The 12,911-nt window shown below is 36.5% G+C and overlaps 1 protein-coding gene across 5 annotated transcripts in view; it reads left to right on the plus strand.

Moving 5' to 3' along the window:
* The window catches only part of MCF2 (MCF.2 cell line derived transforming sequence), a 129,700-nt gene that overhangs the window by 67,003 nt on the left and 49,786 nt on the right, over positions 1–12,911 (plus strand). For 4 of the 5 annotated variants that reach the window (XM_037989224.2, XM_007992844.3, XM_073013389.1 and 1 more), the window contains 2 exons: positions 974–1,088; positions 2,203–2,293. In XM_037989224.2, the coding sequence (XP_037845152.1) occupies positions 974–1,088; positions 2,203–2,293 (206 nt within the window). Of the gene's footprint in view, positions 1–973; positions 1,089–2,202; positions 2,294–4,936; positions 5,369–12,911 lie in introns of those variants that run through there. The other variant, XM_007992846.3, reaches the window with a different exon arrangement.

The following is a 12,911-nucleotide window of genomic DNA, read 5'->3' on the forward strand; positions in this document are numbered from 1 at the left end:
AGGTGCTAGGCTGGCTGCGGATGTGAACCTGAAACACATGTAAGGCTCATCTCTGCACTTTTAGGTGGCTTTCATTTTCAATATTTCTCATCCTTCAGGCTGCATAGAGGTCTATTGGGCTGGATGGAGAAACGGGGGAGAGACTGAAATGAAAGCCCAGAGACAGTGCAGCCATTCCCTCCCCAAGAACCCCTATGACAGTACCACTATTCTTGGTTCCTATGGAAATGGGCTTAGGGCAGCCTCACCTATGAGCCCTGGGATCCATGCTTTCCAGGGGTCAAGGTCAACCACTTGGTCAAGATACTGCTGGATGCCACTGCTCCAGGTTAATGGCTGCATGGGTCTGCGGGGAGTGTCCACAACTCTACACCTCTCCCTTGACCCCTACCTAGACTGAACATTGAATTTTAACCCACAGATAATTTGTGATCTTTCTTTGCATTAATAAAATTCCTATATCATTCCTGCCATCATTACTTTTGTTGTTTCTTCCATAAACACATTAGACCATCACCTATTTCCTATAGGGTGTTCTGTATCTTTTCCTGCTCACCATGACACTAAGAGATCGATTATATCAAGTTTTCCACTTGCTGTCAAGCCATCATTCACTTATTTTGAATTTAGGCTCGTTGGTATAGAAAGAGTTATTTCCCAACCCCTTGGTTGTCCAGAGTGGGGAATCAGCCTTTTTCAACTATGTTTATTATATGCATTTCATGACATTTTCTTCTGACTATATTCATTCATTTTACTCTCTTTCTTTTAATTTTTTTATTGAGAAACTACTCTGCCACCTTTTAAACTTGAAGTGTCAGGAACTTGGAGCCATTTTGGTTTTATGTGGAGATCATCATCTTTATAAAAAAGTTGTGTTGCTGCAAAACAGTATTCAAATCTAAAATCCTTTTCCTTGCCTCGTTGTTATATACATTTTTAATTCAGTTGATTTTTTTTTCTGTTATTGTAGGTGGCCGGGGAAAGGACAATGCTTGGATCATTACATTTCCAGAAAACTGTAATTTTAGATGTATACCAGAGGAAGTAATAGCAAAAGTACTTACTTACCTGACATCTATTGCAAGGTACAGTATTTCATTACGTTTTTTCAATTCGCTTTATATCAGATATCCATCTGAATGTCGTAACAGGAAAATGGCTTAATATAGCTATTGTTATCATGGTGAATAACCAACTGACTTAACCTCAGAGTAGATAAGAAGTACAACTTAGAAGGAGAAGCTTGCAGCTATCTAAATTGTTACAAAAATTATACTGAGGATCTATGAAAATAAAATTGGGGATCTAGGAGTATTTGTTCCCAAGGAAAAGAACATAGGTAGAGAATGATGGTCATACATATATGCTTTAATTTGCTTAAAAGGAAATATTAGCAGCCAAGAGTGAGGACAGCCATTTTTCATTTCTTCTGAATGTAACAGAAGAAGATTGAATCTTAAGTAGATTCGATAGTGGTACTGGGAGATACTAGGAGGAACGTCTTGATATTAAAAATTGTTTGGAACTAGAATGCTTTAAAATGGGAAAGTTTCAAAAGGTTTCTTAGAGATTTTATGTGTGTTAAAGACAAAATTTTCAAAGGAAGCATTTTCTAGTTGCTAACCCTGAAGAACAAGAGGACACAAATCTAGGATGATAAAATTCAAAGTCTCATGAACAAAAATCAAATCTCAGAAAATGAAACTTACAATGTACCTATTGAAGCTTGAAAGTGATCTTTTTAGGGCAAATAGAAGTTATATTTTCCATTAAACTGCATTTCCTCAGGAGCAGAGTTAGAAAAATAGATTTAGCAGTGTGATTTTGAATGAGTGAATGGATCATTGACTCATGATGAATTACATGGAAAGTTAAATCTGATATCATGAAGGACAGTTATCTTTTGAGTTTTCCCACACGCAAGATTACAGTATTCCAAATCAATTTTAGTGACCTATCTTCATTACACTATCACTTTCCTATTTAAAAGATTGACATTAATGCTGCAAAAGAAATTTTAAGGGAATATGTCTTCAAATCAGTTTTCTAAGACAGTCCTTTGTGATAGCTTTCCAATTCCAATTCTGTCTTCCGTCAAGACATCAAATGTAGATGAAATAATCAAAAATAGAACAAAGACATATATAACAAATTTGCATTATTATTAAGAAAAAGTTATTATTTCTTCTTATCATTCAGGCAAAATGGACCGGACTCCCAGTTTACCATTATTCTGGATCGAAGATTGGATACATGGTCTTCTCTTAAAATCTCTCTCCAAAAAATCTCAGTAAGTGTCTATGCATTATACGATAACTTTTTATTTTTGTTTTATATTACACTTTCTGTTTTGGGAGGTATAGATTATTTTGGTAGTGATGGAGACAATAAAATTGATGGAATATGAGGAGGGAAAGTAGAAGGAGAGGTTGTAGCAGACACTAAGATAAATAACTACCCAAAATAAAACCTAGTAAGAATGAGTGAGTGGTTTGTGGTTCCAGTTATGAGTGAGAAGTGATTCATGGTTCTATGTGCCTTTCAGAACAAGGCAAGTTTTTATGGAACTTTTTTTTTTCTTAGTGGAAATAGATGTGTTGCATACTCATCGAATGTGAAAAAATATAAAGAAGAAAGTTTAAAACAACAGTAATCCAACCATCCCAAAATAAGCAGTTTTTAACATTTTGGTGTACAACTTTCTAGATTTGTTTTATCCTAGGATAGGGTAGGGAAATGAGTCACATATAAAATGATATATCTTCCCTACTGGTAACTAGTCCCCAGCTTCCCAAGACCCAGAGAGAGAAACATTTTCTCTAATTAAAACAATGAGAGGTACAATTCTGCCCATGACCAAGATAATCTTTTACACTTTTAGGCTCACAAGGATATCACGAAATTGTTTGACACTTCACTTTCATAGATGAGGAGGGAGATGAGGAATCCCCAGACTCCTTCTGAGCTGGCAAGATTGGGGCTCTCTGTGGAAGTGCCATGTGGCCAACTTCCTGTATCGGACTAGAATAGCTGGGAATCAATATATTTTTTTTTCTTTGAGATTCCAACATTGCCAGCCATCTGAAATTCTTACTTTGTCTCCTGACTAATTGAGGAGGTCACGCCCACCACAAGAAGTTGATTTAGTTGCAAAGGCAAAACAAAAATCTAGGTTGTTGGACTTCCAAGCCAATGTTCTAGCACTCACAAGGTAAAATGAGTCAGATCATTATTCTCTTGATACCCAGAATGAATTATTTCTCCTTTTGGACAAATAAGCAAAAAGTGGTTTCCTGTTCATTTAACAGAGGTGTTTAATCATTAGCAGTAGAGACAGGAGTTAACATTAGATATACTCAAGTGCTAAAATAATATAGAAAAAACCTTGACTTTGTATAGCATATTTGTGCTTTTTCAAAAGCGTTCATGTTTATTAAGTATTGTTGATTCTCTTCATTTCCTGATTAAGTACTGCAGGTAGGTATCACTATAATTGTCTTATAGATGATGAAATCACATTATGTGTACTTTGGAATGGTTATGTGATGAATCCAAGGTCAAATATCCAAGTAACCAAAAGAGCCAGAGCAAGAATTGAAATGTCAAGAATTCCATTTGGTGATGGTTTCTATTATTTTCCAACTGGCTTACAAATAGACAAATAAATTCAATGTTATTTAGAAAAATGTAAAATGTCTTTTGAGAGAGTAAATCTGTCCTCCATATATGATTGAGCCTTGTCAGTGGGGCTAAATAAAGTAAAAGCTATTTCCCATGCTCTGGTCTTTTAGGATTGGTCCTTGGGCTTGTTGAGTAGACCTTGGTTTATGCTGCTAATTGCTTCTCTTATACTAAATAGAGCACTTGTTGCATTAAAACATTTTTTTATCACCCAAGTTTTTTTCTTTTGGCCAACACTGCACCCACCTGATTAAACTAATTTTCATTTTGTGACTGGTTTGGCACATGACATTAGTTTTTTAATAGAGTTTTATTTTTATTATTCAAAATAGGTGACTTGTAACAGAGGTTCTATTTTTCATAAAAGATAAATATAAGATTAGGTCATGATCCTGTCATTTTGAAGTCAGCAGAGGGTAATTACTTATTTACTGGAGAGTGATACTCCTCTTTCTGTATTCCCAGGGCTGCTTTCTCAGTGGAGAATTATGACCTATGCTCAGTAAAGAACTTGGATCTCAGGGTCCCTTTATTTTCATAACTGCCAAATTGATCATGCTAGGCAAGGGAGGGGTGCAGATGCTGACCACATGTAACTGGCTATAGGTTGTTTTAGATGTTTCTTTTTAAACATGTTAAATGTTTTTGCTTGTGGTATAGTTTCTATACTCATACTCAAGAGCACATTGATTACATCTCAACCATTAATAACTATTGTTTGCTGTTTGAAATAAAGGTAATTATTGAATGCAAGCTAATTTCAAATGCAAAAGTTGGCATTCAGAAAGGATTTCTAGTGAAATCTATCATCATGTAGCTAGGTATAATTGCCTGTGATGTATTATGTCAAACAGTGTCTGTGAAATAATCATACAATTCAATTTGAATACCTTTATTTGTAGATTTCAAATCAAATAAAAGCATTTAGGTTGTATTTCATAATTAATGAGAAGAGACTTTATTTTAGTTATACATTTTGGGGAAAGGTTAATTTAGGAGAGAATCGTATCCATCTTAGAAAGTTTGCATGTTCTATTCTTTCTAGATTATTATCAGGACAAAATTTTGCAAACTATATCCTTTTATAAGGCTTAAACCCAGAATATAATTTAAGAACAGAATAAACAAAACAGAACTGAAATTTAAGTCACATACCAGGGTAGGATGAGAGTAAAAAGCAAGAGTTAATACTACCTTCACAAAGATTCTTAACATTCCACCTTAAAAATCAAACTGCGCAGAGGAGAAAGCCAGTCCCATCAAGCCTGCTCCTAGGAAGAGAGCTGGGTTTTTTCTCCTTCTTCCACTCTTAGGACATGCCTGATCTTCTTGAGCAGTCCAGCACAAGCTAATCCACAAGGGTCAATCAGGCTAAGTAATTGGAGGAATGTGTTAACTCTGAATTACAACGAGCAGAAGGGAAGGATCTGTCAGCTGACTAATCAGGGATAGTGCTTTTTTTTTTTTTTTCTCTCCAGCGCTGCTGCCGCTGTGCTAATGGAAGCAGCTACGGCAGCTTTGTTTGATAGAGATTTTTGGCTGCCGTTTTTAAATACTACCCAAGAAGCAGCTCATATTTCATCAATGTTGCATTGACAATTGGAAAAGAAGAGTGTAATTGTGTATAGGCGAAATGGCAGAAGCAAATCCCCCGAGAGGCAAGATGAGGTTCAGAAGGAATGCGGTAAGGGCTCTGTCTGCACTCCTGGAAAGCCTTTTCCCAAGTTCAAGTGCTGGGATGCTGCAGCATGGTGCTATAGCACAAACTGCTGAGTGGGGTTTTTAAGGACAGATGGAGAGAATGGAGACTTATATTTGCATAGATTGCATTGATGTGATTACTGTGATACTGACATAGGGCAATTTTCAGGCAATTGAAGGGGTAGAATATAATTTCAAAATCTAAATGTCATCAAGTTTATGAATGAACACCTTAGTCATGTTATTCATTTAAGACTGCATGAACAATTTTGAATCATTGGACAGCATAGCTTTAAATCATGACTTAAAACAGTATTTAACAAAAGGATTAATCCTTTCTTTCACCATGATAAAGTAAAGTATATTGCCATGGATAGGTCTGGAAGTGATTCCATCATCACTTAAAAATGCAGCCGTTCCTGGGTGTTACCGTGTAAGTGAAAAAATTTAAAATCTGTAATGATTTGAAATCCTTATTGTTTCAATTCTTTTCCAAACTTAAACTTCATAGGTACAAAATTGTCACCTGCTGACAACTTTTGTCTTTTAAGAAAAAAGACGGTAACTCACTTTTCAATATAGACTGGAATTTGGAAATCTCTCCTCTCAGGTACATTTCATGCAGTCTTTTACCTTAATTTTCCCTTCATTCACTTATTCATATAGTAAATTCCCAGCAAATTTCTAATGTGATCTTTAGATGTATTTTGGAGAAATGTTGAAATAACACTAGCTAATTTAATAAAAAACCAATCATCAAAAAGGCTTTAAATGCCACTCTTTTTCTTTCAAAGATTAATATAATGTAATTGATATTATGGTTTAAAATATAAACTTGCTCACTAATAATATCGAGATAACACACACACACACAAATAAGAAGGTAAAAATTGACCATAGGAAAAAAACGACAGTTTGAATTAAAATTATGATAAGGAAAGTAAGACTTTTATTATTGTTGAATGACAGTGAACATCCATAGGTGTGTAAATGATTTATTTTCTAATAAAGCTCTTAGCACAGACTGCTATTTTAAAAACTATAGTTGGTTTTATTTTGACAAAATTATATCTTTGGCTCCATACATGTTTTTATATTATGAGAATATGGGTTCAGACTTTTAACAGACGATTTATGGTGCACAAGCAATGTTTGTGTATGTACTTTGCAGTATTGTAAGCAACTGATATTAGCACTTTTGTTATCAAAGGTAACTTAAGCTTTCAGAAAGTTTCTAATTTTTTATATATATATATATATATTCTTAGTGCTGAACTTAGTTGCATGTCTATACACATGCATTAATATACACACAATAAATACAGCACAGGGTACTCATTGAATAGACATATGTAGCACTGTGATATATACAACATAAGTTACAAGGGTAAATATGGAATGGCTACTGGGCTGAAGGAACTCTCAGTCTAGTAGAAAGGGTAACACATGTTCGTAAATGACTATTTTAAAAAGAAATTCTGACTGGTGGAGAAGGCCTTATACAGGAGATGGCATATGTTTGGGTGTTAAGTAAGAGCATATGTAGCTGTTACCTTTCCTTGATTCTTTCCTATGTTTTTGTTTCTCGTAAATGAATTAAGTGAGGCCTAGGAACAGATATGAGTGGGATTAATTGGATTAATTCTGAAGCCTAGAACTATAATATAAGACATATATGTTTTGCTTATATGGATAGGACTTGACCAGAGTAAAGAATTTGAACCTTAGCTAGTAAATAAATGGTTTCACCTTGAAGGGTCTCTGGAACTGGACTGATCCTGGAGGCTATGGATAAGTAGCATCTAAAAGGATGGTCCAGTGCCATTTGAAGTCCAAAAAAAGGTTTGAACTAGTTACTTGGTAGAAATGTCAATGACTGTAGCTGAGTGAGAGAGAGGGGAGGAGAATAGATATATATGTGACAAAAAGGGCAAACCACAAGGAAGGAGTACTGCTTTGGGCTGTCCTCCTGGGGTCACTTGACAAGTTGCTTGGCAACTCATACTGTCTGTACTTTTTAAGGTGGGGATATGGGAGGAAGAGTGTGGAAGTGGCTCATACTGTTGCAAACTATTCTCTGTAGCTTGAGGTCATGAGATTTTTTTCCCCAACGTATTCTGCAGAGGTGGTTCAGACCTTATCAAAGTCAAGTGCCTGTCAACATTTGTCTGATAGTAGATAAGAATACTTTCCTTTCGGTGGACTATATATGCAAAATTGTTTCCAGCAACTTGTTTCAAATGTTATTTGTTCCATTTTGGAAACATCAAGGTCAAATCATCCCTGAATGGCAAACAGCAAATCTGAGTGTGCATTCAGTCTATGAAGTGTTAAGTGTCTGGAAAGAGTTTGCCCTTAGGATCCAGACAGGCCGTACTACTGCTGCTTACCAGCTGTGCTTCAGTTTGCTCCTCTGTAAAAAGGGAATAATATCTAGTTTACTGCAATGTTATGAAGGCTAAATTTTATATATATATATATATATATATGTATGTAAGAAGTCTGACACATACACAATGGCTTTTAGTCAAGGGTCTCTCTTATTGTTACTGCCTTTCTTTACCCTAATGATTAAAAAAGAAAAGTTATAGGAACATACATTATTCTTATAGTAAGTAACCAAACGTTTATGTTTTATAAGGTACTTTAAACATTCTAGAAGTGATAACTAGAATAACTGAAAAGTGTGCCTAGGGTGATTAATTGCCTCCCTTAGAGAGCACACACGAGAGTATTAAACAAGGTTAATTTCTAGACTTCGGTAGTGAAATGATGTATTTGGTTTATGCCTGCTCTTGTTGTTGTTGTTGTTGTTACTGCTGTAAGATCATAGAACTAGGCAATCTGGCAGTACGTGTGAGTAAAAGGGAGTGAATCTGTTCTCTGGGAGGGAAAGATGAGAGGGAGCTTGTTTTGTGCTCGTTACCTTGAAGAGCCAGCAAGAGCTGCTGCTGAGGGCTGGGGTGGGACCACGTACAGTGACTGGACACATGGCTCCGAGTCCTATGTGATAGGCAGCTCGTTCACTTTTACTGAGATGTCTTTAAGCAGTCACATGCTGGAGCTCCAGAAAAATGTCTGCAAGAAGCTAAAACCAATGCTGTTTCCTCTCTCGTGCACGCTATTTTTTTAAAAAAAGCAAAAAAAAAAAAACACATTGAAATAAAACAAGACTAACCTTTGCCCAAACCCCTTTGTTTTTTTGACAGGTTCTCAAAAATGATTGATGCTTTCAAAATCTCAGGTTTGATTTTGGGGAAAAAGAAATTGTGCTTTTTCATGTTTATATAACCATACAGATGAGAGGTTCTTAAAGCAGCATGCCCAGGAATTTAGAAATATAATATTCCCAAGCCAAAATGGGAAAGTTCACTGGTCTTGAGCTACATTTGCTGTGATATGTGCATCTGATACCCTATGCTGTTTGATTGTTCATTTAAATACTAGCTTTAAGATGGATTATCTTCAGACGTTTAGTTATTACAAATATTGGTATATAGAGAAAAAGTACTCTCTCTATATACCTATATGTGTATCCACATAGATACATACAAACTAATCTTAAATTTATATGGCTTGTCAGGTTAAAATTGCTCAAGAGTGTTCTGTCCCCTCTAGATTCTCATAGCCAGCAATCACTGATAAGGACGTCTCCATATTATTTATATTGATCGATGTTCAGATCTATGAAGCTTTTTGGTTCAGAGGTTGCAAATTATCAGTGCACAGATGTGTTTTGTTTAGACTATACAGCATTTTAACGAACTTTCAATTTGTTTTCAATCTTTAAACATCTGGGCTTTGCATGACAATCTGGATTTCTGTCTTCTCTTGAGAAACCAAAGAGTTGGCAATGCTGGGCCCACCTTGCCACATGACAACATGTAGCTGGAACTGATTTATGAGTGAACTGACTTATGAGTGCCCTCTGCTTTTCATGTTCTCCAGTTCACCACGGTTCCCACCACTTCCTGTTGCTCCTCATCATATAGGAAGAGTGTGAATTGCTATTTTCCACCTAACTTAGGCTGTTCGTTAATTAAGCCTACTTCACATTTATATTATCTACGTAATACATGGTAGGCATTAAAGTTTGTCACCTTTGCTTTAGGTCTCAGGTTTAGATTCTCAACCAATCCAATCCTTGTATCATCCCTGCTATAACTTCTCCAAATGCCTCTTGTTGACTGAGTCTAGTTCTACAGGCAGGTGAATCGGGGTTTTAATTCTGCTACTTATGTGCTAGAAGGTCTTGAAAAATTGCCTGACTTCACAAAACCTCAATGTATTAGTTCCCTATTGCTGCTGTAACAGATTACTACAAACTTAGTGGCTTAAAACAATGAAAATGTATCATTACGGTTCTGGAGGTCAGAAGTCCAAGATTACCCAATTGGGCTAAAAATCAAGGGTCAGCAGAGCTGTGTTCCTTCTGGAGTCTCTAGAGGAGAATCTGTTTCTTTGACTTTTCTAGCTTGCAGAGATTGTCCACATTCCTTGGTTTATACCCCTGCATCACTTTGACCTCTGCTATCACATCTTCTTCTCTGACTCTCCTGCCTCCCTCTTTTCCTAATGATTACATCGGTCCCACCATGATAATCTAGGATAATCTCCCCATATCAAGATCCTTAATAACATTTATAAAGTCTGTTTTACCATATAAGATAACGTATTACTAGGTTCCAGGAATTAGGATGTAGACATCTTTGGGGATAATGGCACTCAGGTTCTACAGTTGTGAAATGAGGACAAAAATAGAACCTACTGCATGTAAATACTTAGCACAATGTCATAATAGTGCTCTTTATGGGCATGATTCTAGTAGTGTGCATTCAATAAATAACATTTCCACCCCTGTCCAACTATCCAATCTCCTTTCCGTACCTTAAAGCTTTGAGAGGTCCTGAATATATACATATACAGAAATGTATGTCCTTTTTGCTAAAGAGAAGCTATGAAAAGTAGTCATAAATGTGAGGTCTGGATTCACTTTAAAAGTATGACAGTTTGGCAGGCACCTATTATGGTCTGGGTTAAGTGAATGCGAGTGGGATTAAAAATTCAGGTATGTCTTATTTACATATGGGCACAAGGGATAAAAACAATACACCTGGTCTGAACTATATGATTTAGTTTTCTAGAAAAATAACTGACAAATCAAATGAATTGTTTGAGTGCCACCTGATTGCTCCGTTTGCTTACTAGTTGTGTAGCTATTGCCTACAAGTTACTTAGTCTCCCAAATGGCTACTAAAATTAGGAGTAACTATTAGGTTAACAGAATCCATGTGCTCTAGGAAGAAATGCACAAAAGATTATAAAATTGTACTATAACAAAAAATATGTAGTCAATAAATGAAGTCGTCAATAAATATGTAGTACAATAAATATGTACTACAATAAATATGTAGTCAATAAATGAAGTTTTCATCCTCTGATGGTGCATTTTCTTTAAAAGCTCAAGTTTTTCTGGGCTTTTTGTGACAAGTGAATTACTAAATATTTTGAAGGAATTAAGGAATGAGAATGTATGCTAAGATAATCAGAAGGTTTTACTTAAGAATAAGCTGATTAGAATATAGAATTATCTTTAGAAGCAATTTATATAGCTGTCAATGTTTGGGATAAAACACTTTATTAAATAGAGCAATAACAGGTTTGATAAACATCCAACATAAAATCTCTGGCTTATGAGCAGCTGAATATCCCTACCCCTGCTTAAAATCACTTCCCCATTCATCTTGCAGACAGTGATTTTCCTTTTCTCTCCTTTCTTTGTGCTTCGTTCCCTGCTATGTGATCAGCTGTCTCTGGACCTGGCTGCTGGTACAGCCTTGCTCTCCTAGGAATGGCAGAGTAGAGAGCAAGGCCTTACCTCAGGCAGAGAGTTGCTACATAGCTCTCTCTATTCCCATAGTATCCTCCCATCCCCTCCTCCCCCACACATAATTTTGGAGATGGGTGAGTATCCCTGGCTTGAAGTCAGCTCCAGGTTCTTGTATCCAGAGAATTCCAGATACAAGAGAATATAAGATTAAGGGAAGTCAGAGAGAGAAAAATGAAACCAGATCAACTTAGAATCCATGAAAGAATAAAAGTAATTTTGCTTTAAATGTTGGTAAAAATAGGCTGCTTTCAATTTCATTTAAAAGTGAAAAAAATAAACAAGTTCAAGGCAGGTGAGTATAATAATATAATGGGAATTTACCCAGGTGAAGAAAAAGGAAAGGCTTAACTCCCAAAATTAAGGGGGTAAAAATAAAGTCTGTGCTTTCCACTTAAAAATAGGCCCAAAGTTCCCACAAGTCCCTGTCAGATTCTTCCCTTAAGCAAGCCTTTATCCATATCCCTAAAGTTTTCTACCCAAACCTGCTTGTCCTGAGGTCCAAGAATCCAAGGCAAAATTTTAAACCTGTCTTATTAATATTTTAGAGTTTAAAAAGTTCATTTTCATATCCTTTGCCTACTTTTTTAATGGAGTTGTTTTTCTCTTGTAAATTTAAGTTCCTTAAATACTGCATGCTGTCACTACTAAGTGGGAGCTAAATAAGAACTTATGAACACAAAGAAGGAAACAACAGACACTGGGGTCCGCTTGAGGGTGGAGGTTGGCAAGAGGGAGAGGAGCAGAAAAGATCACTATTGGGTACTGAGCTTAATATTTATGTGAAGTAATAATATGTACAACAACGCCCTGTGACACGTGTTTACGTAACCTTTGCATGTACCCCCAAACCTAAAATAAAAATGTAAAGAGTGCCTTTATATTCATTATTTCTTTTAATCCCTGTAATAACTGGAAAATCCTTTTTTTTTTTTTTGGCAGAGTCTCACCCTGTTGCCCAGGCTGGAGTGCAGTGGCATAATCTCAGATCACTGCAGCCTCCACCTCCCGGGTTCAAGTGATTCTCGTGCTTCAGCCTCCCCAGTAGCGGGGACCACAGGCTTGTACCACCATATCCGGCTAATTTTTTGTATTTTTAGTAGAGACAGGTTTTCACCCTGTTGGCCAGGCTGGTCTCGAACTCCTGGCCTCAATTGATCTTCCCACCTCAGCCTCCCAAAGTGCTGGGATTACAGGTGTGAGCCACCGTGCCCAGCTGGAAAATACGTATTATACTTAACATAAAATAAAATACACATTATGTACATAATAGAAGGTAGGATATACATTACCATTGTAACTCTCTATTTCTCTGTTTCTCTCTCTGTTTCTGTATACATGTTAATTTTATTCTTTTCGATGTTTCTCCAGCAGCAGGGCTCTTGGCCATCTGCTGCTTTTAAATGGCATCCTCAATGTTTCCTTCACTCAGTATTAGTTTGAAAATTCTAGGGCAGGACTTTTTTGGCCCTGCTTACATCAAATGTTCTGCTTATCTTTTTTCTTTCTCTTTTCTAAAGAGATGAGGTCTTGCTCTGTCACCCATGCTGGAGTGCGGTAGCACCATCATGGCTCACTGCAGCCTCAACTTCCTGGACACAAGCGATCCTCCCCCCTCAGCCTCCTGAGTAACTGGAAC

This window comes from Chlorocebus sabaeus, chromosome X (assembly GCF_047675955.1).
Source record: "Chlorocebus sabaeus isolate Y175 chromosome X, mChlSab1.0.hap1, whole genome shotgun sequence".
NCBI classification, from domain to species: domain Eukaryota; kingdom Metazoa; phylum Chordata; class Mammalia; order Primates; family Cercopithecidae; genus Chlorocebus; species Chlorocebus sabaeus.